General features: G+C 39.6%; 1 protein-coding gene across 4 annotated transcripts in view; it reads left to right on the forward strand.

Annotated features, from left to right (window-relative positions):
• SH2D1B (SH2 domain containing 1B) overlaps positions 1 to 27,389 on the forward strand; it is a 68,061-nt gene that overhangs the window by 23,333 nt on the left and 17,339 nt on the right. Inside the window, exon 1 of one of the 4 annotated variants that reach the window (XM_072648802.1) lies at positions 10,728 to 10,916. The exons of the other annotated variants lie outside the window; for them this stretch is intronic. Within the exon in view, the coding sequence (XP_072504903.1) occupies positions 10,783 to 10,916 (134 nt within the window). The 5' untranslated portion in view covers positions 10,728 to 10,782. Of the gene's footprint in view, positions 1 to 10,727; positions 10,917 to 27,389 lie in introns of those variants that run through there. 4 annotated transcript variants of the gene reach the window in all.

The raw sequence follows: 27,389 nt of genomic DNA on the forward strand, positions 1-27,389 counted from the left end.
GACCTATTTGGCAGGATTTTCCCCCAGCTATTGCAGCTCCTCTGTCTGGGATTTCTCAGGAGAATTTGGGCTTGCTTCTTCTGCTCTCTTAAATAAGTTTTACTTTTTGTAGGTAGGAAACAAGACAATTCTTAAAATTCAAACTGAAAATAATCTATTACAAAAAGAGAATAGGAGTTTCATATAATTTACAGCAAAATTTCCAATTTCAAAATGCATACCAATTTAAAAAATTAAATTAAAATTAAATTTAAAATCAATTTTCAATTGATCAGTCCTTAACTTTAGTTTGTAAGACTCCCTTAGTCCCTACTCCCTAACTAAATTGTTCTAATCAAACTCAATTACCTTGTGGTTGTTTCCTGATTCACACAAATCCTGTGAACTAGGAAAGAGTTAACAGTGGGCAGATAGCTTCTAAGGGTCAGTTTAAATTTTTTTCTCTGAACCTTCACTGACACCCTTTTCCCCCCTGTCTTTTTATAATCAATGAGAAGTTCTTCTCTAGATATAAAACAATAAAACCTGTCATTCTGGGGAGTGGGAAATGCTCTTAGTTCCCTTAAAATGCATTCTTAAGAATGTCAACCCCAAACTTGCTAGAATATTTCAGACATTCAAACTAAAATTAAGGATTCACAGTAGAGAATTACATTTTAGGCTATTTATGTGATATTAAAAATTAATCTAATTGTGCAATGTAAAAACATTACATGGTTTGAGGGAAAAGATTCCCTTCTTAACTCTTCTTCCCTCCACACTCCTTGAACCTGGCCACAGTTCACGAATCTAAAGAGAAAAGAAGAATCTCTCTGAAAATTATAGAGTATCATATACTTTCTTTCCCCCAGGAAAATGTTAGTTAACAAGATACAGAGAGAGACAGAGACAGAGAGACAGAGAGACAGACAGAGACAGAGAGATACAGAGACAGAGAGAGAGAGATATGCCAGCAAAGTTTTTTTTCCAAGCTCCATGTGCACAACTGTAGACATACAGACTCTATGAAATACACACAAACACAGGCATAGAAAAAAACATGAACAGACCTATAGTGGTGAGACAGTGGCCCTAGTAATATTCCCTTACTAGTGAGGCTTTTCAGTTATCAGCCTTTTTTCACAAGCATGTGACTGTTCTCAGTTTGGTCCTCACTTGATGTCTCCAAAGGCCATGCTGTCACACACACATATACACACAGCCTAAGAAAGTATTAATTCCTTTAAAACCGCACCTATCTTGTTGCTTTCATATTCTGATCTGAAACTTCCTTCATTAGTCATATGCCAAATAACCTTCACTTCATTGAGTCTTTCCCTCTTTCCTGACTCTCTGACATGCAGTCAGAAAGAGAGGGAGAGAGAGAGAAAGAAAAACTCTCTCTGTTCTTTTACTCTGTCTTCCCCTCAAAAAACGATTCCTAGTCACCTTGTCTTTCACCTTGAGACTATGCTAGTTTTTACCTTATGACAATGAAGGCAGTTGCGATTTCAAAATCTCTCCTAACAGAACAGAAAGCTTTCATGTTTGCCTAGGCTATAAATCTTCCATTAAACAACACAAATAGCCAGCAGCATATGGGATTCTCACCCTCTCTCCTCCTTCCCCCCATGGAAGGCTGACGAGGCACAAGACAATGTGCATTTTCCAGGTGTCCCTGTTCTGGTGGTGGCTCAGTCACCCCTACCCCTATGGATGTGGGTGGTCAGTATGGGGTTTTCCCTACCTGGGCAAATGAGCTATCCACCAGAGATGAGGATGGCAGGGATTTCCATTGTGGAGGCCACTCTCTCCAAGTCCATTTCTTCAGTATCCTGACAACTGTACCAAATGTAAAATCTGTTCTGTACTGATTTTGCCACTTATAGGGTAGCAGACCCTTTGAGAGACTACCAAGATAGTGAAGAAAGAAGGGCAGTCCATTCTAGAATGAGTATATATGCAGATTTATTTGGTTAATAGGGGGAATTTACTCACAGAAGACCCGTCCTGGGCAGCAATAGGACAAAATGGTAGATCCTTGCCCCTGCCCTTGGGATAGGCCAGATTTTATATGGAAACAGAACAAAGACATAGTACCAGGGATGGCTTATGGCCACATATAATTTTTATAGTTTATGTTTACAGTTCAGTCATAAGTCACGTTCTCACACTCTGGCTGCCAGTGTATAACATTGCATCTCAACAAGATGCACCTGGGAGAGTTGCATGAGGACTCCACAAGAAGATAAAGGACATTGAGTCCCTGCAGTACAGAAGCAATTTGCTTTGACCAAATGTGCTTACTGCATACATGCCTCACCACCCTTATATTCTACATTTGTACTCACTCTTCCCTCAGATGCTGTGTGTATTATAAGAGGATGTGCCCTAGATTTATAGGGGAAATATTTTTGTAGTCACCGTTCTCAACATGTTAATGAATGTGGAAAAAAGGGATCCCCTTCTTACCAGAGACCAAGCTGCCAAGGACTAAATGGTCCAAATTATATGTCCATGTTCAGAAAGAGGAACGACATAGTACACCAGCCCCTATGGGTTCAGCAGTGGTCTCTTAATACTAGATGTTCAAAATTATCCAGTTTTCCATTCCTTCTTTCTTTTCTCTCTGTGCTCTTCTTCTCAGAGCTAAAAATGTTAAGAATTGAGTGGAAGGACCATTCTACTTCCTCTTTTCTCATAACTCAAAGCAATTTAACAAACACTTATTAAGAATAAAGGAGATCATGAAAGATAATAAACACTTTTGACTACATAAAATTTTGAAAAACTGCTGCACACAGAAAATCAATGATAACAGAATTAGCTGAGAAAAATAGAATAGCCAAACTAGGCCAGCAGGGATGGCTACTTCTAGAGGATGAAAGTGGATGGATTTCCTGGAGTCATAAAAGCAAAAGGAGAAAGATCCAGGATGTGACGTCTATTCTGGGAATCCCTACACACTTATCGCTGGAGAGATCCATGAGAGCAAGGACTCTTTTAACTCCCTAAGCTAGCACTTAGTCCCTAGTATATAATAGGAGCTTCATAAATGTTTACTGACTGAGCTTTGATTCCTCAGTGTACTGGGTTGTGTTATCCAGAAGACTCTAGTGGAAGGACAGCAAGAGATCATGATGTAGAGAAAGTCCTGCAGAGTAATCTAGAATAGGAGTGGGGAACCTGAGACCTTGAGGCCACAGGTGGCCCTCTAGATCCTCAAGTGCAGCCCTTTGACTAAATCTAAACTTCACAGAACAAATCCCCTTAATGAAAGACTGTTGGTCTAGAAGTAGAGGGTCCTCAGTCCTACTGCTTTGTTATTTCCTCCTATGTCATTCACTGCATTTGCTGCCCATATCTCTCTCATGTTTTACCTCTGCTGTAGCTACTTTCTTCAATTCATCTCCTTCCTCAGTCCAGAGGCCCCAAAGAGAGTATCCAAGTGTATTTGATTATCTTGACCAACAGTTCATTGATGAATTCTAGGAAAAGACCTACTCTTCCTTGCACAGCTGCCTGTTAGACCTCACAGGGAAAATCTAGAGCAATGAGAGAGATCAACCTGGCTTCAGTGGACCTGGACAGAACCCAAGCTTATGTCTCAATGCACAGAGACTCACCACTGTTGTGCCTTTTCAGTCATCCCATGCATCTTCTCTCTGTATAAGGATCTAGGCCTTGAGGACTCCTGCTCAGCTTAAGTACAGAGAAAATGAGGAATTATATTTCAGGGCTGAGAAATAAGTGCACCTAAACACAAGAGATGAAAAGTTGGGGCCTTAAAGATCAGAGGGAGCTTAGAACATAAAGTTGGGAGAATGGAGCTGAGAAAGTTTGAAACACAAAGTCTAGGAGCCCCAAATCTGGATAATTAATAAATAATTATTAGATACCTACTCTATAGGAGGGCAGCTAGGTGGTGCAGTGGACAGAGTACCTAGCCTGGAGTCAGAAGGACCTGAGTTCAAATCTAGCCTCAGATTACCTGTGTGACCCTGGGCAAGTCACTTAATCCTGTTTGCCTAGGTTTCTTTATCTGTAAAATGAGCTGGAGAAGGAAATGGCAAACCACTCCAGTATGTTTTCCAAGAAAACTCCGAATGAAGTCACAAGAGTCAGACATGACTGAAGTGAACAACAACAAAATATAGGAAGGAAGGAGGAAAAAAAGGCTTTTTTTTTTAAAGCACCTGCTTTGTGCCAGGCATTGTGCTAAGCTGTCAGAATCCTCTAGAAACATGGAGAGGATTTCAAGCCAGGGTAGGTGGAAGGCAAAGTGCAAATCAACCTGGTTCCATAGCAGGAGATCCAAAGCAGTGCTTGATGCTCACCATCTATAGCAGAAGATAGATCTGAAATCACATCCAGGCAGCCCAGCAGGAGACACAGCCGGACAGATCCTCCACAAGGTTAGGCCTTGTTCTAGTCACCAACCTTAGAGTCAAGCAGGGCCTACCCACATCATTCAGGAAGATGGTGGTGGAGTTCGATCCAAGTGCAAGTCCTTACTGTAGAAAATGGATTATGAAGGTTGGAAATATGAGTAAACAGAAGAAGACACAACAAAAAGAAAAGCCTTAGAATTAGAGAAACTCGAGTGATAAACCCAGAAAGAAAAAGTAACTTTACAAGAAGTCTATCATCCTATATCTCCTCTGCCCTTTGTAACTAAACTCCTCAAAATGGGCATCTACAACACAGGTGCCTCCACTTTTCCTCCTTTCGTACTCTCCTTAACCCCTTACAGCTTCCATCCAACCTTATCATTTCACCAAAACTGCTTCTTCCAAAATTGCAATTCATCTCTTAGTTGCCAAATTTAATGGCCTTTTCTCTATCCTCATTCTTCTTGACTTCTCTGCGGCCTTTGACATTGTTGATCACACTCTTCTCCTTGATAGTCTCTTCTCTGTAGGTTTTCAGGACACTACTCTTGCTACTTCTCCTCCTACCTATCTGACCACTCCTCCTCCCTCTCCTTTGCTGGATCCTCTTCCAGATCATGCCCTTTAACATAGGTGTCCCTCAGGGTTCTGACCTAAGTCCTCTTTTCTTCTCCCTCTATACCACTTCACTTGGTAATCTCATCAGCTCTCATGGATTTTATTTACTATTTCTTTGCTGATGATTCTCCTATCCACCTATCCTGCCCCAATCTTTCTGATGCTCTCTAACTGCTTTTCAGATGTCTTGAACTGAATGTCCAGTAGACATCTTAAACTCAATGTATTTAAAATGGAACTCATTATTTTTCTCCCTAAGTCCTCCTCCTCTCCCACCTTCTCTATTACTGTGGAGGGCAACACTATCTTCCCAGTCTCTCAAGTTCGAAAGCTAGGAGTTATCCTGGATTCCTTACTGTCTCCAATCCCACTCCCACTCCCATATCCAAACTGTTGCCAAGGTCTATTGATTTTACTTTTGCAACATTTCTCAAATACAACCCTTTCTTTCCTCTGACTCTGCCAACATTCTAGTGAAGGCCTCATCACCTCATGCCTGGATTATTGCAATCACCTGAAGGTGGCTCTGCCTCCCTCAAGTCTCTCCCCACTCTAATCCATCCTTCATTCAGCCACTAAAGCAATTTTCCCAAGTGCAGATTTGATCATGTTACTTCCCTTACTCAATAAACTCCAATGACTAAATTGCACCCAAGATCAAATACAAAATGCTCTGTTTGGCACTTAAAGCCTTTCATAACCTAGCCCCCTTCTATCTTCCTAGTTTGCTTATACCTTACTCCCTGCCATATACTCTTTGATCCAGTGACACTGACCTCCTTGCTATTCCATGAACAAGACACTCCACCTCTCAGCTCCAGGCTTTCTCTCTGGCTATCCCCCAAGTCTGCAATGCTCTCCCTCCCCAGTCTGACTATTGACTTCCCTGACTTCCTTTAAGTCTGAACTAAAATGCCACTTTTTACAGAAAGCCTTTCCCAACCTCTTTGTTTCCAGTGCCTTCCCTCTATTACTTATTTTCTATTTATCCTGTGTATAGCTTGCTTTTTATATATTTGTTTGCGCATTGTCTCTCTGATTAGATTATAAAGTCCTTGATAGCAGGGGTTGTCTTTTGCCTATTTTTGTATCCACAAAACTTAGCACAGTGCCTGGCATGCAGTACATGCTTAATAAGTATTGGCTGACTGAAGACGAGGTTCTTTTTCTGACTCTGACAGTAAATAAATGTATGATCATGTGTAAGTTACTTCCCAGTATTTGAATTAAAGTGTCTTCAACATTTTATGATTTTGATAAGAAAGATTTCTGAAAAAGTTGAGCAAGGAAACAAAACTTGAAGATCATTTTCTAATTCTGAAACATCTAGGACCTTACTCCTAAAGTTACTTGAAGTGACACATGTTATTCAGCCTGGGATAATCCTTAATCCATACCATGTAAAGCCCTAATTCTCTATATTCAAATTTATGGTAGATGATATATGTGTAAATTGTATGGCAAATGATGTAAAGGATGTATGACTAAAGGATGAGTATAGAAAGGTTTTCATCCTCAGCTTATTAATCTCCAGGGAGAAATATGAACCCAGGAAATTTACTTGGTTCACATAAAGCAGATTAGACACTTAGATAATGAGTTGCCTTTCTCTTACTTGGATAATGGCAAAACAGGAAACCAAAGAATATCAGACAATAGAGTGAAACTTCTCTTCTGCTAAGATCTCCAAGGGAAGAAAGGCTGACTTCCCCAATCAACACCTCTGGGGTTGGTTTGTCTCCTGAGTCCTGTAACTGGAAAGAAAAAGAAAAAGGAAACCAGAACAAGAGTTAGAACTCCTCAAATCTATCCATACAACTAGTTCCCAACCCCCTTGAGCTCAGCTTCTTTTCGAACTTGGTGAAGTTGGAACTGGGATCAGGGAAAGGTTCCCATTGCTTCCTCCTCTGTCTCAACTGTTTGTCTCACTTGTTTCTTGTTCTGTCCTAAGGCACAAGTTACTCCTTTGCTCAAAGAAATATGTTTTGTGAACATTAAAATGAATTCTGAGTTGAGTTGGCATATAGGTGGTACAGTAAATAGAATTCTGGGCCTGGAGTCAGGAAGAACTAAGGTCAAAAAAGGCCTCAGATACTTCATGATCCTGAAAGGGGTAGCCTTGGATTGTGTCTTCTACAGTGGGGAATGACTGAACAAATTGTGGCATATGAATATAATGGGAATTTATTAGAATGTAAGAAATGACAGAAGATGGCAGAGTAAAAGCAGGAACTTGCTTGAGTTCTCCCCCAAATCCTTCCAAATATCTGTAAAAATTTTAGAGCTATAGAACCCACAAAATGACAGAGTGAAACCTAAGACAACCTGGAAGGTCAAGAGGAAGGATCTATCACACCAGGCTGGGAGTGGAGCACAGTCCTCTATGGGCCATACCATCACAGATGGGGCTTCAGCAGGCCTCAGGAGACTGAATCACTGGCAGCTGTGGCAGTTTCTAGGCTTCTCAACCCACAAACACCAAAGAGAGCATAGAAGGTCAGTGGGAAAACTCTGTCAGACCTGAGTGGGGGAGGAGTGCAATCCACCCCCAGTCCAGGGGCAGCAGAGATGGTGACAGTGGCAGTGGCAGGAGGAACAGTGGCTGCTTCCAGAGCTCTGGGCCCACAGACTGTGAGGGATTGAGAGACTTATATAAAACCCCTGAAGCCTGGGACAGTATACCCATACCCACACTCATTGAAATCAGAGTCCTACCTTGACAAAAATTAGAAAATCAAGTATTTGTCTGGGAAGACAAGCAAACAATGTAAAAAAAACAGACTATGGAATCTTACTTTGGTGACAAAGAATATCAAAATATACAACACATTCAAAGTGTCTGCATCAAAGGCCTCCAAGAAAAATATCAATTATTTTCAGACCATGGAAGAGCTCAAAAAGGATTTTGAAAATCAAGTAAGAGAAGTAGAAGAAAAATTGGGAAGAAAAATGAGAGTGAAACAAAAAAGTCATGAAAAATGAGTCAACAGCTTGCAAAAGGAGACCCCCAAAATACTGAAGAAAATAACACCTTAAAAAAAGACCAGCTCAAATGGCAAAAGAGGCCCAAAAAGCCAATAAGAAGAAGAATGCCTTAAAAAGCAGAATTGGCCAAATGGAAAAGGAGGTCCAAAAGCTCACTGAAGAAAATAATTCCTTCAAAATTAGAATGGAGCAAATAGAAGCTAATGACTTTATGAAGAATCAAGAAATTATAAAACAGAACCAAAGAATGAAAAAATAGAAGACAATGTGAAATATCTCATTGGAAAAACAACTGACCTGGAAAATAGACCCAGGAGAGATAATTTAAAAATTATTAGACCACCTGAAGACTATAATCAAAAAAGGAGCCTAGACTTCGTCTTTCAAGGAACTACCAAGGAAAACTATCCGGATATTTTAGAACCAGAAGGTAAATTAGAAATTGAAAGAATCCATCTCTTGAAAGAAATTCCAAAAGGAAAGCTCCTAGGAATATTGTAGCCAAATTCCAGAGTTTCCAGGTCAAGGAGAAAATAATGCAAGCAACCAGAAAGAAACAATTCCAGTATTGTGGAAACACAATCAGGATAACAGAGGATCTACTAGCTTCTACATCAAGAGATTGAAGGGCTTGGAATATGATTTTCTGGAGGTCAGAAGAGTTAGGATTAAAACTAAGAATCATCTATCCAGCAAAACTGAGTATTCAATGGTTATTCAATGAAATAGAGGACTTTCAATCATTCTTGATGAAAAAACCAGAGCTGAATAGAAAATTTGACTTTCAGATACAAGAATCAAGAGAAGCATGAAAATGTAAACAGGAAAGAGAAATCATAAGGGACTTATTAAAGTTGAACTGTTTATATTTCTACAAGGAAATATGATATTTTTAACTCATGAGACCTTTCTTAATATTAGGGTAGTTGGAGGAAATAGAGGGGGGGGGGAGGGAGAGAGGCAGAGAGATAGAAAGAGAAAGAGAAAGAGAGAAAAGAGAGAGGTGACACAGGGTAAGTTGAATAAGAATGGATGATATCTAAAAATACAATTAAGGGGTGAGAGAGGAATATATTGGGAGGAGAGACAGAGTGGGGTAAATTATCTCACACAAAAGAGGCAAGAAAAAGGTTTCACAATGGAGGGGAAGAGTGGGGAAGTGAGAGGAATGAGTGAACCTTATTCTCATCAGATTTGGCTTAAGGAGGGAAGAACATACATATTCAATTAAGTACCTTACCGTACAGGAAAGTAAGAGGGAAGGGGTTGGGGGGGGGAGCGGAATGACAGAATGGAGGGCAGATTAGGGAAGGAGAAAGTAGAATAAGTCATGGGCAGGATAAGATGGAGGGAAATATAGTTAGTCTTTCACAACATGACTATTATGGAAGTATTTTTCATTGTTGCACATGTATAACCTATATTGAATTGTTTGCCTTCTCAGTGAGGGTGGGTAGGGAGGGAAGAAGGAAGAGAATTTGGAACTCAAAGTTTAAAAAACAAATGTTAAAAATTGTTTTTACAGGGAAATAAGATGTACAAGTAAGGGATTATAGAAATCTATCTTGCCCTACAAGAAAGAAAGGGGTGATAGAAAGGAGGGCAGACTAGGGGAAGGGGTAATCAGAATGCATTCCATCTTGGGGTGGGGGGAGGGGAGAGATGGGGAGAAAATTTGGAACTCAAAATCTTATCGAAATGAATGTTGAAAACTAAAAATTGATGAATTAATTAATTTTTTTAAAAGAAAAAATATAAATGACAAAAGATGATTCCAGACAATCCTGAGGAGGGAAGGGGAGAAGTTGTTTTATCAGCAGCAGCATCCCCAGTGTTTAGCACAGAAGCTGGCTCAGAGTAACCAATTAAGAATGTTTTTTATTAACTGTGACCCTGGCTAAACCCTTTAACTTCTTATTGAGAGAACAACTCTCTAACCCCAAGTTTCAGAGAAAGAGATGACCTGCATTAATAAAGGTGATTCATTTGGTAGTTCCTTATACAAATAAATTTTAGCCTACTTTTTTTTGTCAGTTTAGGATCACAAATGGAAAAGGACCATAAAGGCCTTGTAAGATGAAGACCTTGAGACCTAGAGAGGCAAATAGATTTGCCCAAGGTCAGGGTCAGTTTCTGCTTCAGCCACTTACTATTTGGGTGACCCTAGACAAGTCACTTAAGGTCCCCAGACCTCAGCTCCCTCATCTATAAAATAAAGAGGGTTGGGTCAGATAGCTGCTGAGATCCCTTCCAGCCCTAAATTTATGACACTATCTATGGTGATTGTCCATAATGCCTATTCACAAAACACCTTCTAATGTTCGAATGATAAGACAATGGCGATTTCTACGGAATGAGCATGAACAAGTAGAAGAAGGATGTAGCCAGTCATCATAGCCATGGCTGTTTTTGAATCCTTGGGCTTTGTGGCTCTCTTCCCAGGGTCAAAAACCTCCTAATGACATCTTACACTTCCGTGACTGATTTTTTTCTTAAAGTCAAAGCATTTGATACTTTGGTGCTGTTAATTTACTAAAATCATATGGGTTCTTTTCCTTTATGAAAAGGTAGTGGTCACTTTATCACCCTCAGTTTCTTCATTTCCTGTATCAGACTGGGTTTAACCCTCCCAAATTCACTTCACATACACACACACGCACGCACGCACACACACACACACACACGCACGCACACACACACACTGTTGTGGAAAAAACTGCTGCTATAGAACTGAGACTTTTTAAGTGACTGCTTCAGACGTCTCCCCTCTGGTCAGGGCTCCTCACCAGTAGGGTGCCAAGCTCTCTCCATGGACCTACCCTACTACCATGGCCCTCTGACCAAAAAAGCTTGTGAGACTCTCCTGTTCCAGGAGGGGAAAGAAGGCAATTTTCTCTTAAGAGACAGTGAATCGGTACCAGGAGCCCTTTGCCTTTGTGTCTTGTAAGTGGTCTTTGCTCTTTGCTTTTATTGGAATGTTTTGCATGTACTGCCTAAGGTCGCTTCTAACCTTAGCCTCCTAGAATTTTCTGGGATCAATGAAATAAGAATAGAGCAGCAGTGAATTTGAGAAACCCCAGGAGGGAGGGAAATGGCTAAAGACCACAAGGGAGAAATTGGAGGGATGGCAGAATGCTCCATTACAGTGGGTTATTGTCATAGGAGAGAACGGGCCTTGCAACTTCGAGGGGGCTTTGATTCTCCTCCTGTTTCTGATACAACTAGTTTTGTGCCTCTTGCAAAATCATTTACTGAACCTCTCAGTGCTCCAGGTACCTCTTTAAGTATATCATTTATAGGAGATTTGCTAATTTGACTCAGTAGAGAAAGTGTCTGTACTAGGAGTTGATGATATCCCAGATCTGGAATGAAAACAATTGTGACAAATATGATTACTATCCAGTGAATTCATCTATTCTACTTGAGGAAACGGCATGTACATATACAATTATGTACCAAATATATTCAAAGTAAATATGAAGCAATTGGTGGGGGAGGAGGGAGGGGGGACGTAGGCAGGGTAGGCAACAGATACTGGGAAATAAGGAAAAGCCTCATTTAGGAGCTGAATTTTGAAGGAAGCTAAGGATTTCAAGAAGTTGTGAGGAAGGAGTATGTCCCAGACATGGAGGATAGCTTGTACAAATGTGTGGGGATAGTAGATGGATCATAGGTGAGCTACAAAAGTAGCCTGTCTGCATGGCACAGGGCAGAGTGCAGAAGGTGTTTGGCACAGAGAGAAGGAGGAAGGGTTATCTCTGTCCTGGACATCTGCTTATTTTGTAATTCAAGGGCCTCACCCCAAATTTAATCTTGCATTGATAATGCCTCTACTAAGAAAAAAACCTTCAAATTCCAAGGCATTTCTAAATAATATTCATTCATTCAAGTGATTCAATAGTTATGGAGTGTTAGGGGATTTGGGATCTTCTGTGTTAGTCAGGTACTGTGAGGGAATACAAAAATAAAAGTACTCTCATCTCATTTGATCCTCTTCTCAGCCCTGTGATACTCCAAGTCTTTTATGCTCCCGTTTTACAGATATAGAGAGACTCAGAGAGTTAAAGTAATTTGCCCAGCATATTAGTAGCTTTCAGTCAGATTTTCTGACTCTAAGCCTAGTACTCTTTCCTTTCTGTAATTCTCCCCTGCCTTCTCCTGGAGCTTGTTCCATACTATGATTTAAACCAGAAGTGCTAAGCTAATGAAATGGTTCTCTTGTTGAACGCACTCTTTTAAACAAAGTATAGAGGTAATTACTATATGTCCTTGACTTTCTCTCTTTCTTCACTCTAACTATTGTCCTCTTACTGCTTACTGATTACTGAGCTTAATGTAAGAGTCTTTTTAAAAATTTTTTTTTAAATTTATTTTCAGTGTTCTACAATCACTACTATATAACTTAAGTTTTTTTCCCTCCCTCTCCCTCCTTCCCCCCTACCTCCGAGATGCCATACAATTTTATATAGGTTCTACACATATATTCCTATTAAATACATTTCACCATAGTCATGTTATATAGAAGAATTAAAATGAGTGGGAGAAATCATATAACAAACCAAAACGTAATATAAAAGAAAATGATCTGCTACATTCTGTGATTGAATTCCATAGTTCTTTCCCTGGATGTGGAAGGCATTTTGCCTTAAAAAGACTATTAGGAATTTTTTAAGCCCTTGCATTGCAATGAAGTTCTAAGTCTACCAGAAAAAATCCTTGCACACTGTGGTTGTTGCCGTGTACAAAGTTATGGTTCTGCTCCTTTCACTCAGCATCAGATCATATAAGTCTTTCCAGGCCTCTCTGAAGTCTTCTTGTTCATCATTTCTTATAGCGCAGTAGTACTCTATTATATTCATATACTATCACTTCTTCAGCCATTGCCCAGTTGATAGGCATCCCCTTGATATCCAGTTCTTGGTCACCATAAAGAGTGCTGCTATAAATATTTTTGCACATGTGGGACCCTTTCCTATTTTTATGATCTGTTGGGGATACAGTCCTAGAAGAGATATTGCTGGGTCAAAGGATATGCACATTTTTGTAGCCCTTTGGGCATAGTTCCAAATTGCTCTCCAGAATGGATCAGCTCACAGCTCCACCAACAATGAATTAGTGTTCCAAGTCTCTTACATCTTCTCCAACATTTATCATATTCCTGTTTTGACATATTGGCCAATCTGTTAGGTATGATATGGTATCTCAGAGATGTTTTGATTTGCATCTCTCTAATCAACAGTGACTTAGATCATTTTTTCTTATGACTATAGATATCTTCAATTTCTTCCTCTGAAAACGGCCTGTTCATATCCTTTGACCATTTATCAACTAGGGAATAACTTGTATTCTTGTACATTTGACTCAGTTCTCTATATATTTTAGAAATGAGGCCTTTATCACAGACATTAGTTGCAAAAATTCTTTCCCAGTTTTCTGCTTTCCTCCTAATCTTGGTTGCATTGGGTTTGGTTATGCAAAAACTTTTCAGTTTAATATAATCAAAATTATCCATTTTGTACTTCATAATGCTTTCTATTTCTTGTTTAGTGAAAAATTCTTCCCTTCTCCATAAATCTGATAAATACATTATTCCTTGCTCCACTAATTTGTTTATAGTATCAATCTTTATACCTAGATCATGTACCCATTTGGACTTTATTCTTGTGTACAGTGTGAGGCATTGGTCTATGCCTAGTTTCCACCACACTGTTATCCAATTTTCCCAGCAATTTTTGTCAAACAGTGAGTTCTTATCCCAGAAGCTGGGGTTCTTGGGTTTATCAAACAGTAGATTGCTGTATTCACTGACTACTGTGTCTTGAGTACCTAGCATATTCCACTCATCTACCCTTCTGGTTTTGATAATTGCTGCTTTATAATATAATTTGAGATCTGATGGAGCTAGGCCACCTTCCCTAGCATTTCTTTTCATTAATTCCCTTGATATTCTGGACCTTTTGTTCTTCCAGATGAATTTTGATATTACTTTTTCCAGCTCTAGAAAATAATTATCTGATAGTTTGATTGGTATAGCATTAAATAAGTAAATTAATTTAGGTAGAGTTGTCATTTTTATTATATTGACTCATTCTACCCACGAGCAACTGATGTTTTTCCACTTACTTAGATATGACTTTATTTGTGCGAAAGGTGTCTTGTAACTGGGTTCATATAGACTCTGGATTTGTTTTGGCTGGTAGACTCTCAAATATTTTACAGTGTCTACCCTGTTTTAAATGGGATTTATCTTTCTATCTCTTGCTGTTGGGCTTTGTTAGTAATATATAGAAATGCAGAAGATTTGTGTGAGTTTATTTTGTAACCTGCAATTTTGCCAGTTATTTATTTTTTCAAGTAGTTTTTACTTGAATCTCTGGGATTCTCTAAGTATATCTTCATATCATCTGCAAAGAGTGATAACTTAGTTTCTTCTTTGCCTATTCTAATTCCTTCAATTTCTTTATCTTCTCTAATTGCTACAGCTAACATTTCTAGTACTATATTGAATAATAGTAGTGATAATGGACATCCTTCTTTCACCCCTGAAGAGTCTTTTTTTTATATAAATTAAACTACATTGTGGGTGATATGGGTTTTTATGGGTCTGCTTGTGTAGCCCATGATTTCTAACATTTGGAGTACCACCTGTACAGGAATGCCTATATTTTAAGAATTTCCCATCAACTTGATATTTTTTGTTATTGTTGTATATAATATTCCTATTCATTGAATCAGCATGTTATAGTAGATAGTGTTCTAGACCCCCTATGCAGATAACTATGGATAATGCAGATAGTTACAGCAATTATGGAGCCAGTAGGAAAAACCTCTTATATGATGCCATATGCCCAAGATGAAAGATGCATTCAAACCAATGATCCTGGGCAAGTCACTTAAACTCCATGGAACTTACGTGATAGAGATAGTTTTCACCTCTGTGTATGAAGAGAGTTTCCCCAGTGAGATTTACCCCCAGATACTTCCTTTATTTCCATCTTCAAATTCTTTAGTCATCCTGATGAATATCTGATCACTGGATCCAGGTGGCTCGGGAGGAGAAAGTGAGACTGATGACCTTGCACAGCCCTCCCTCACTCATAACAAAGTCAAGTGCAAGTCGCGTCATCTTTCTCTGATGTCATGGTCTTCTTTAAAAATGAAGGACAAACACAACAACAACAATAACCACCACCTTTGTAACAAGGAACTGTAAATAAAGACTGGACTTATGTGTGATATCAGTGGTACATGAAGCTCTCTACTAATGAAAGCCAACATCTTCGCTGCAATTTAGAGCCTTAGAGAGTTGGCTAGAGTATAGGGATTTGCCTAAGGCAATATGGGTAGTGTGTGTATGAGGTAAAGCTTGAATCCAATTCTTCTTCATTTCAAGACCAGATCTTTTTTCATACACCAAGATGCTCATTCAATGAAGTATAGTTATGGAAAACTAAATAACACATTAATCAGATCCAAGAGCTTCATTCCATGCTTATATATGGACCACTACCTCACTGCTGAGAGGATGGAGATAAATTTCCATATCAGTTCTCCAGAGCTAAGATTGGCCATGCATTTTTCAGATTATAGATAAAAAATATATAGACAAGATGGGCCCTGCATTATGCTCACGAAAGATGTTCATAAGAGATGGGACAAAAATGCAGCCAATAGAAAAGACCTTTCCTCTAATGTCATATACCCAAGGTGTATGCACTAATTGGAGAATTCATGTAGCTGGTAAAAGAAGTCATCATACATGGAGATGATTGGATCACACCTGAATCGTGGAAATCATTAGCCATGTGTGGGATGGCAGTAGGGGAACAGTAAGGCAGTTGGGCATCCAGCATCAAAGAGTATTGGAAACACATACAGCTCAGGAGCTATGCCAATTTGACTATAGGGTGCAAAGTGCAGATATTTCAGAGCTGAGAAGTGAGACAGAAAAAGGCATACTTAGCCCACTTGTCCAACTTTCTGATGTCCCAGTGCTGAGAGAGTCAGTCTACTGTATAACGGTCAGGATGTGGTGAACCTGACGCCTCAAGGCCACATGGCCCCCTAGATTCTGAAGTGTGGCCCTTTGACCGAATCCAAACTTTACAGAACAAATCCCTTTAAAAAAAAGATTTGTTCTGTAAAACTTGGACTCAATCAAATAGCCACACCCAAAGACCTAGAAGACCTTGAGGCTGCAAGTTCCGTACCCCTGGTTTAGACCATTGAGCCAAATCTAATAAAATGAATTTTAATAGAAAAAAATGTAGTCTTATACTTGAATTTAGAAAATGTCACCTTCACAAATACAGTATGAGGGAGTCATGGCCAGGCAATAGGGATCTGAAAAAATTTTGAAGGTTTTCATGGACTGTAAGTTCAATGAAATTGTGATAAGGTTATCCTTAAAAACTAATGTCATTTAGGCTTTATTAAGAGAGGTGGCTAGCTTTCACAGCAATGCAAGGACCTAAATTATTACCAAAGGACTCTTGATACAAAAATGCCATCCACAGCCAGAGAAAGAACTTTGGAATTAGAGTGCAGAGTGAAGCAGACTATTTTCTCTTGTGTTATGTTTTGTTTGATTTGTTTTTTTTTCTCGTAGTTTCTCCACTTCACTATAATTCTTCCATGCACCATGACTAATGTGAAAATGTATTTAATAATAATGTATATATAGAATCCTTTTAAAATTGCATGCTGTCTTAGGGAAGGAGGGATGAGGGAGGGGGAGAAAATTTAAAACTTATGGAAGTGATTGCTGAAAACTTAAAACAGTTAAATTAATAATAATAAAAAAAAATGTTAAAAAAAGTGCAGCTAGGTGGTGCAGTGGAGAGAGTGCTGGACTTGGAGTCAGGAAGACCTGAATTTAAATTCAACCTCAGACACTTACCACCTGTTTGACCCTGGGCATGTCACTTCATCACTGTCTGCCTTAGTTTTCTCAACTATAAAATGGGATAATAAGATCACCAACTTCCTAAGGTTTCTATGAGGTCCAAATGAGAATATTTGTAAAGCACTTTGTAAAATGTGAAGTACTATCTAAATACTAATTGTCTTTTACCTTTCTTTGTATCCCCAACTTTTAGCATAATGTTTGGCACATAATAGGCACTTAAGCTCACCTGGTTATTACTATTATTATATCTAGGAGAGGGAAAGTGAGAGTCCCATTGTGCTCTGTGCGTATCAAACCATATTTAGAACATTGTGTTTAGTTCTGTACTCTATAGTTTAAGTAAGTAAGATTGAAAAATCGAGTGTTGAGTGGCCTCCAGATGATACCAGATGAGTGTTGGTTGATGTAACTGGAGATGTTTGACCTAAAGAGAAGACTTGAGTGGGATGCAATAGCTGTCTCCAAGTACTTGTATGGAAAAGGTGCAATCCTCACCTAAGGAGGAACAATGGGTAGAAATGACAAAAAGGCAGTTTTAGTCTTGATGTAAAGAAGGGATAGGGATAGGGATTGGATGGGTGATTTCTTTGATATAGGAAGTCCCAGGTTAGGAAACTCTACCTCCCAATATAGGTCAGGAACTTCTCTGAAACTTGTAGTCTTAGTGATCTACAACACTGGCAGCTAGGGTACTCAGTGGATAGAGAGCACTGGAATTGGAGTCAGGAGGACCCGAGTTCAATGTGACCTCAGACACTTATTAGCTGTGTGACCTTGGGCAAGTCACTTAATTTCTGTTTGCCTCAGTTCCCTCATTTGTGAAATGGGGATAATAATAGCACCTACTTCCTAAAGTTAATTCCTGAGATAATGATTGTAAAGTGCTTAGCACAGTGCCTGATACATAAAGTACCAAATAAAAGTTAGCTATTATTATTATTAAATGGATCCATGCTGGCTGCATATTGATTTAGAAAATCATAAATTAGCATTATCTGTGTTGTATTATGTTTTCACATTTCCCGATAAATTTATTAAAGATTTCCCAATAAATTCATGCCTGATTTGTTCTACATTTGCAAGCTTTGCAGGGACTACAGCTGTGAATTTGACACCTCAGACTGAGACCCTTAAAGACTGCATAACTTGTCTTTGGTCATACAGTCAGAGGAGAGTTCTTACTTCTGCCCATTTCCCTGCTAATTGGGGCTTAGGGGTAAGTTTTACTTCTATTCCTTATGTACTTTGTAATAAATATGCTTTATATTCAAATGTTTATTAGATTTTTCTGCTTGAAATAGGAGGAAGGAAAGCATTTCTCTAGGGGATAGTTAGAGTCAAGCCAAATTCAGATTTTCCCAGAAATGACTTCTGAGTAGGGGTCCACATTAATCATCCCACAGTTCCCCTAAAACTGAACCGTCAGTCTGCCAAAAGCAAGCAGTTCCAGGAGCACCATTTGACATGAGCAACCCATCTAACAAATGTTTTATAAATTTAATAAACAGGATAAATGCACTCCTTTAAAGGTGTAAAATACTGTCCTAAGTGGCAGATGAGGGAGAAGGTCATTAAAAACAAGATCCATCAAGGAAGTTTTAATGGAGGATGTAGTATTTGAGTTAGGAGGGGCAGGTGTTAATTCAACAGGTGAAGAGAGGGAAGAGAGCAGGCTATGTGTCTGGAACACAGAAGGAGGTGTGAGGGGCTACAGAGTGTCATGATACTGTGGAGGGACTTTGATTGCCCAAAAAAGAAGTTTGAATTGTTAACCTATTAGCAGATGGATCATTGTTTGAAAAGAATATTTAATTTTAAAAAAAGAGTATTAGGTGCAGGGAGTGCAGGAACAGATCTATTACTGATTCCCCCTCCCCCTTCCCCTTTCCCTGTATCTACTCCTTGACATTGCTCAGCCAAGACTGATTCTGTCTGATTCTGTCCCACTTCTTCCCAAACAAACAAAAGCTATATATCTTTATCAGGTACACTGTACCTACACCCCTCCCCACCCCACATCCATCCCTGTCCAAGTTCTAGTTCACCCTCACATCCCCATGGTCTCCTGGTCTACATTTAGTCAGCCTTCCCAGGGGTGTATTCCACATCTGGTATTTGCTTTTCTAAGACCAAGATTGGAGAAACATAAATGTGATCAATGTCATTTATTCCACCTATGGACCTTGGTGATCCCAATACAGGTCTTTTAGTTTAGGTTGTTGGTTGGGACAACAAAAGTTGTCTACCATGTATTTGGAAAGTACCCAAGTTCTGTCATCTTTACCAGGATGCTGGGCCTCATCATCTTCTCCTTACTCTAACTATCAGAGGAAAGCTTGGCTGAGCCCTATTCCTCTGTGTTCTTCCCTAGGTGGGAGTGTAGTCACCAGTCTGTTCACTCTTAGATGTTTTCCTGAGGAAATCATGGTCTTAGGGGCCTACGTCAGTTTATTCTTTCTTTCTCTGCTTTGATAAATTTTGTTGCAACATGTCAGTTTCTAGTTTTTTTAATTTCTAGGACATGACTAGTTTCATACCACCTTGAAACAAATTGTAATCTCTGCCATTTGTCAAGGACAAAATTTCTGCACTAGGGCATTTTGAATACTTGTGTCAGTCTATCCTAAAGCTATGACAAATTAATAATAATAGGTATCATATATATGTGTATATGTATGTATTTGCATTCATCAAAAGCGCTGACCCCAAGGCAAAATGACTACCAGAAGAATTAATATCAACAAATTAGAGCTCTTCTCTGAGTGTGAACAGTTTGCTGCTGACTTGAAGGGAAAGTTGAGCCAACACACAGTCAACAACAGTGGAGCAGAAAAGGACTGGGCAGATCCCCGAGATTTGGTGTACAGCACTGTATTTGCTCATCTGAGTCAGAACACTTACAAGCACCAAGACTGATTTGATGAAAATGATGGGGAAATTTAGAAACTCCTAAATGAGAAATGAGAACTCCACAGGATTTACCAGCAGGATAATTCATCCACCGCTAAGAAGGCAGCATTTAATTCCATCAAAAGCAAAGTACAAGCAAAGCTTAGAGAGATGCAAGATTCCTGGCTCAGTAAGAAGGCAGATGAAATTCAGTTTTATGCTGATAGTAACAATCCAAAGTGATTTTATGATTCCCTGAAAGCTATTTGTGGATCAAAAACCTATGGTGCATTATAACTACTCAGTGCTGATGGAGCCACATTGATTAGTGATAAGATCATGATCCTTGAGAGATGGGCTGAACACTTCCATAGTGTTTTCAACAGACCATCATCAATCAATACTGAGGCCACTGACTATCTACCTCAGGTTAAAGTTAGTCCCTCCTTAGCTGAACTTCCAACTGAAGAAGTGGTTTTGAATGCCATTAGGCTCCTTTCATGTGGCAAAGCACCTGGTGCTGATTCTATTCCAGCTGAGATTTACAAGGTAGGGGGACCATTGCTCAGACAAAAGCTGACTGAAATTTTCCAGGTTATATGGCAAGAGGAGGTTATCCCCTAGGAGTTCAAAGATGTTTCCATTGTCCATCTCTATAAGGGTAAAGGGAATAGGCTGTGCTGTGACAATCACAGGGGGATCTCTCTCTTAGTCATTGCTGGCAAAATTCTTGCTTGAGTCCTTCTTAATAGGCTGATCCTTCACCTGGAAGATGATCATATATTTGAGAGCCAGTGTGGCTTCAGAAAGGGCTGAGGAACAGTCGATATGGTGTTTGCTGCCCGACAACTCCAGGAGAAATGCCAGGAGCAGAACAGAGGTCTGTACACAACGTTTGTAGATCTGACCAAGGCCTTTGACACTGTTAGTCATGAGGGCTTATGGAAAATTATGTCAAAATTTGGTTGCCTAGAAAGTTCATCAATATTGTATGTCAATTTCATGATGGCATGTTTGCCCAGGTTCTGGATAGTGGACAAAGCTCTCATGCCTTCCCAGTCACCAATGGAGTGAAACAGGGTTGTGTGCTTGCTCCCATGCATTTTAGCATGATGTTTTCAGGCATGTTGTCAAAAGCTTTCAATAAGGATGAACATGGCATCAAGGTCAACTACCATACTGATGGTAAGTCCTTCAATTTGAAAAGGCTACAAGCCAAGACCAAACTGGAGGGAGTGTTGGTGCATGATTTTCTGTTTGCAGATGACTGTACACTCAATGCAGCCTCTGAAGCTGAGATGCAACAAAGTATGGATCAATTTTCTGCTGCCTGTGCTAATTTTGGCCTAATAATTAATACCAACAAAACACAGGTGCTCTATCAGCCACCACTACACCATCCATATGTGGAACCATCAATTACAACAAATGGAGAAGTTTTGAATGCTGTGGATAAGTTCACTTACCTTGGTAGTGTACTTTCCAGGGATGTACACATTGACAATGAGGTTGGTGCACACATTGCCAGAGCTAGCTCAGGGTTTGGGAGGCTCCGAAGAAAAGTTTGGGAGAGAAGAGGTGTTAGACTGACTACCAAATTGAAGGTCTACAGAGCCATTGTGCTGACCTCATTGTTGTGTGCCTGTGAAACATGGACAGTCTACCAGTGCCATGCCAGGAAACTGAATCATTTCCATTTGAACTGTCTTAGGAAGATTCTGAGGATCACCTGGCAGGATAAGGTACCAGACACTGAAGTCCTTGCTCTAGTTGAACTGCTAAATATTCAAACTATGCTTCAGAGAGCGCAACTTCAATGGGCTGGCCACGTTGTTCGAATGCCAGATGTACACTTGCCAAAAAGACTATTTTATGGAGAACTTGCATGGAGCAGGCAGTCAGATGGTGGCCAGAAGAAGCAATACGGGAACACTGTCAAGGTCTCTCTCAAGAACTTTGGATCTGACTGTGCAACATGGGAGACACTGGCACAGGACCACTCAGCATGACATGCCCACATAAAGAAAAGGTGCTGTGCTCTTTGAGCAAAGCAGAATTGAGACAGCACAAAGTAAATGCAGGATGTGCAAATTTGGGATATTCACCCCAGATATTCACACGGACTATCTGTGCCCAACCTGTAGTAGAACATTTCGAGCTCTTATTGGTCTGATCAGCCACAGTTGGACACACTGAAATTTCACTTTACAATGGTGATTTCATTTTGGTCCTCTTCGAAGACGAAGAACAACAACCAATATGTGTGTGTATTGATTTAAGGTTTACTAAGCACTTTACAAGCATTATCTCAGTTTATCCTCACATTACCCTGAGAGGTAGGTGCTATTATTACCTCCATTTTCCAACAAGAAGTAGATAGAAGTTAAGTGACTTGTCCAAGGTCACACAGCTAGAATGTGTCTGAGGCTAGGTTTTCATTGAAGTCTTCCTGAATCCATCATGGTTATTGGTGACATTAAGATGTTTCTTGTATAGTTCTTTTGCGCATTCTTTCCATCTCTTCTGGTTACTGATCTAGAGACAGACATCTTGGAGAATGAAGTCAGGTGGGCCTCAAGAAGCCCTGCTAACAACAAGACTATTGGAGGTGATGGAGTTCCAGCTGAGCTATTGAAAATCCTAATAGATGATGCTGTTAAAGGGTTGTACTCAGAATGTCATCAAATTTGGGAAACTGAACAGTGGCCACTGGATTGGAAAAGATCAGTTTATGTTCTAATCCTAAAGATGGGCAATGCCAAGGTATGTTCAAATTATCAAAAAATTGTACTTGTTTCACATGCCAGCAAGGTTATGATTAAGATTCTGCAAGCTAGGATTCAGCAGTATGTGAACTGAGAATTACCAAAAGAGCAGGCTGGGTTTTGAAGAGGCAGAAGAACTAGTGACCAAATTGCCAACATTTGCTGGATTATGGAGAAAGCAAGGGAATTCTAGAAAAGTGTCTACTTTTGCTTCATTGGCTATATCAAAGCCTTTGACTGTGTGAATCACAACAAACTGTCGAGTTTTCAAAAAGATGGGAGTACCAGATCATCTTACTTGTCTTCTGAGGAATCTCTATGCAGGCCAAGAAGCAACAGCTAGAACCAAACATGGAACAACTGATTGTCTTAAGATTGGAAAAGGAGTACAACAAGGCTATGTTTGTCACCTTGTTTATTTAACTTATATTCAGATTACATCATGTGAGATGCCAGAATGGATGAATCAAAAGCTAGAATTAAGGGTGCTGGAAGAAATGTCAACAATCTCATATACACAAATGATACCACTTTGGTGACAGAAAGCAAAGAAGAACTAATAAGCCTCTTGATGAGAGGGAGAGGAGACTGTAAAAGTTGACTTGAAGCTTAACATAAAAAAAAGATTTTGGCAACTGGTCCCATCACTTCCTGGCAATAGGGAAAGATGAAATGCAAGCAGTGTCAGATTTTATATTCTTGGGCTCAAAGATCATTGCAGGTGGTGACTACAAGACACTTGCTCCTTGGAAGGAAATCTATGGCAAATCTAAATAGCATGTTAAAAAGCAGTGATATCATTTTGCTAACAAAGGTCTGTATAGTCAAAGCTATGATTATTTTAATACCAATATGTGGCTATAAGAGTTGGATTGGAAGGAAAGCTGAGCACCACAGAATTGACACTTTTGAATTATGTTGCTGCACTTCTGAGAATTCCTTGAACAATAAAAAGGCTAAATCAGTCTTTACTTAAAGAAGGTCAAATACTGAAGCTAAAGCTTAAATACTTTGGCCACATAATGAGAAGACAGTACTCATTGGAAAAGACCCTGATATTGAAGGCAAAAGGAAAAGGGGAGGGCAGAGGATGAGATAGATGGATAGTGTCATGGAAACTATGAACATGAACCTGGATAGACTTCAGGAGATAGTGGAGGATAGAAGGGTATGGTGTGCTATGGTTCATGCAGTCATAAAGAGTCAGACATGACTAACAACCAAACAACAACACAACAACTTCCTGAATCCAGGTCCAAAACTTTATGTTCAAGACAGAGTGGGAGGTATATAAATCCTCCCATTCCAAGTAGATTCAGATAAGGGGACAGTGACCTTTGAGCCACTCCTCTTTCACTTAGGGCCTATGTTTGTTGAGCTAGGTTAGTGTGTTCTCCTTGCTGATTCTCTTTGGATGTGTGTTTGTTTACTTTTCTGGTGGACTGGAAAAATAGAGCAGCTTGTCTCTGTTTTCCTCCGGCTGGAGTTTTCAAAATAACAGTGCATACTATAAGAAATCATTGATCATTTGAACATATCTGTCATGTCTCCATTACCCCACAGCTAGTTGTCCCTTTTTCATCACCTTCTGTTGTATTCTCTCCAGTCTCTTTACCTGGCTTGAGATTGTTTTGCTGGCTTCTTGATAGATGCTTAAAAACTTAATGTTAAAGTTGTTGCTTTATACATCCCAGAAAGCATGCTCAAGTTCTTCCATTGCAAAAATAGGGCGGCTTGTCCCCAAGGTGTACCTGTTGTGTAAGGAAGTATTCATGAACTTCTCGTCAGCACCTTTAGTATTTGGTTCATACCCTTCTGGCACCATTGCAGGAGGCTGTACCAGTCAATTTTCTAATTCCTCTTCTCCTAGTAGGGCCAGTATCCCCTTAAGATTTTAGATTCTTCCAAGGCAAGAATAGTATCCTTTCTGTATGTGATCTCATTAGTGCTCTGCATATAGCTTGTACTCAATGTTGTCAGATGGATCTACATGTCCTCCTTGCTTATTTGGAATGCTTGGATCCTGAAGACGCACTGCTGATGGTTAGAGAACAAAGCTGCCTTCTCACCCCAGTGTCTGGATCAATTTATAGCCTACTTTTATAGAATTCATAGAATTCCTTTTTGAACGCTCTGTGCTCTAGCCAAACTGGTCTGTGTATTGTCTTCTGGACTCAACATCCCATTTCCCACTGCTGCACCTTTGCATAGGCTGTGCCATAAAATGTATTCCTTCCTTATTTTTATTTCTTAAAATCCTTAGCTTCTTTCAAGACTCAGTGCAAATGCCACTTCCTGTAGGAAGCCTTTCCTGACCACCTTGTTGGTTAGCACTTTCAACCTTTTCATGTTGTCTGACTTATCTTTGTAAATATTGTACTCCTCTTGTAGAACATAAGTTTCTTGAAGCCAGGGACTATTTTTCATTTTGTCTTTGAATTCCCTGCACTGAACTCAGGGCCTTGCAGTCTGTCAGTCAACTGTCATTTATTAGGCATCAACTATGTGCCAGGCAGGTGCTAAATGCTGGGAATACAAAGACAAAAAACAAGTGATCTCTGCTCCTAAGGAGCTCACAGTCTAGTGCACGCAGTTGGCACTCAGTAACTTCAGTATTTGAGTGGATCTGTGATCTGCTTCCTACTGGACCCCACAGCCATTGTTTAGGGGAGCCACCTGTGTGGAGATATGACCTGGCAATTGCCTCTCGAGGGGCAGCTGCTGAGGATCCAGGCAAGCATGTTCTCTCCATCCAAGTCCCTGGTGCTGTCAAATGGTTCAATATCATCGATGCCTATGGTTTTATTAATGGAAATGATGTGAAAGATGCATTCTCTTCTGCTTTTCTGCCATGGCTGATGGGACATAGGATCTTTTCATTTGCCTTGAAATATGGCAGCTGGATAGATAGCATAGCGGAGGAATTAAGCCTTATTTCTTCCACAGTACAGCCCTTCAACTCATAATAATAACAATGATGATGATGGTGCTGGTGATGATGATAGCATTGATATGGTGCTTTAAGGTTTACAAAGCATCTCAGATGGTCCTCTCAACAACCCTGTGAAGAAGGTGTTATTTTTGATCTCCATTTTAGAGATGAGAAACTAAGTTCAGCGAAATTATGACTTGCTCAGGGTCACACAGCCAGCAGGTAGCTGAAGCTGGCCATACAGGCCACAGACACAGGGATAATTAACCTTCAACAAACTAAGTAGCTGATCTTCAGTAGGTTATCTTTCAACTTTAGGGAGTTTAACTAAAGTAGATGTATTAAAAGCAGTAGGTTTTTTTGTTACCCCAGGAATCTCTGAAAGCACTCTCTGAGATGTCTCTTGTAAGATGGAGGGAACAGAGAACACGTTAAATAGTGTAACCAGCATCCAAAAAGATCTCAACAACTTGGAATGGTTACTTAAATATCACAAGATGAAATTCAATGAAGATAAATCCAGAGTTCAAAAAATCAACTTTGTAAGTATAGCATGGAAGAGGTGTGCCCAGATAATTGTTCCTAAGAAAAAGACCTAGGAGTTGTAGTGGATTTGCAAGTCCAGAATAAGTCATTGGTGTGATATGGCAATAAAGAAAGTACATGCAATCCTAAGTTATATTAAGAGAGAATAGGGTCCAGACTGAGGGAGGTGATGGTCCCAACATTCTCTGCCATCACAAGTATGGTTTTCATTCTTGAATGCCATAGTTAAGGAAGCATTAACAGATGGCAGTTAGAGACCATGACAGATGAAAATCAGTTGAAGCATCTGGAGATGTGTTGCCTGGAGAAAGAAGGGTTAAGGAAGATCAGATAGTTTTTGAAGGAATGTTGCATGGAGAAGGGATAGGATTTTTTGGGCCTATAGCACAGAAGTTGGAGCAGTGGGTAGAAGCTGCAAACAGGCAGATTTCAGCTTGATGAAATGAAATATTTCTCAAGAATGAGAGCTCTCTAAAAATAGAATTGGCATTAGTAGAAGTCTTCAAGTAGAGGCTAAGTGTAATGAGAATAACTATGTTAACTTAGGTTGAGGAGCTCCATTTTGTTTAATGACTCCATTTGGTGATAGAGGAATTGTTATTTTAAGTTATTTTTCTGTAATAGGATAAGGACTTGAGTGGTATGGTTTGGCAATGACGTGTATCTCTCAAATCTGACAATTACAGATAATGTGTGTATTTCCCAAGTTTGAGAAATAACTGACATATACTTGTTAATGATGTAAAGAAACTAAAACTAACAAGAATAGTTTCACTTCATCATACACCTAGATAATTGATTGCCAATCAGAATTTATTTGTAGTTTATAAACACCCTAAGGCATAAAAACTCACTGGAGGCCCCAGCCATCAGTCTGCTCCTGGGTGGCTATCAGAAGTGATACCTACATGAGCCATATTCAGGGATTTGAGAATCCATGTTTGATCAAGAAGAGTGCCAATTGATGGAGATTTGTCAAAACAGCACCCATGACCCCTGGGTAGAGAGGGAACCTTGTCACAAGCCCTGAGCCATGCTTCCTGGGACCTTGAGGGATCAGGTTGCTCTCTGACACTTGGCACAGTGCCTGGCACATAGAAAATACTTAATAAATACTTATTGACTGACTGACTACATACAACATTAGGTAAGTCATGTTTTTTGAGACATAAACATATATAAGGGAGCAGTATGGTAGGCTGGAAAGACTCTAGAACTTGATGTCTTGAGATGTGGACCTGCTTTGACATTTAATGGTACCATGGACAAATCAACTCACTCCTTTGAATGTCAATTCCTCATCTAAAACATCAGGATCATTTTTGCCCCCTTACTTCACAGAATTATTTGTGTAAGAGAAAATCCTTGAGAAACTA

The sequence above is a fragment of the Notamacropus eugenii genome, chromosome 2, assembly GCF_028372415.1.
Source record: "Notamacropus eugenii isolate mMacEug1 chromosome 2, mMacEug1.pri_v2, whole genome shotgun sequence".
NCBI classification, from domain to species: Eukaryota; Metazoa; Chordata; class Mammalia; order Diprotodontia; family Macropodidae; genus Notamacropus; species Notamacropus eugenii.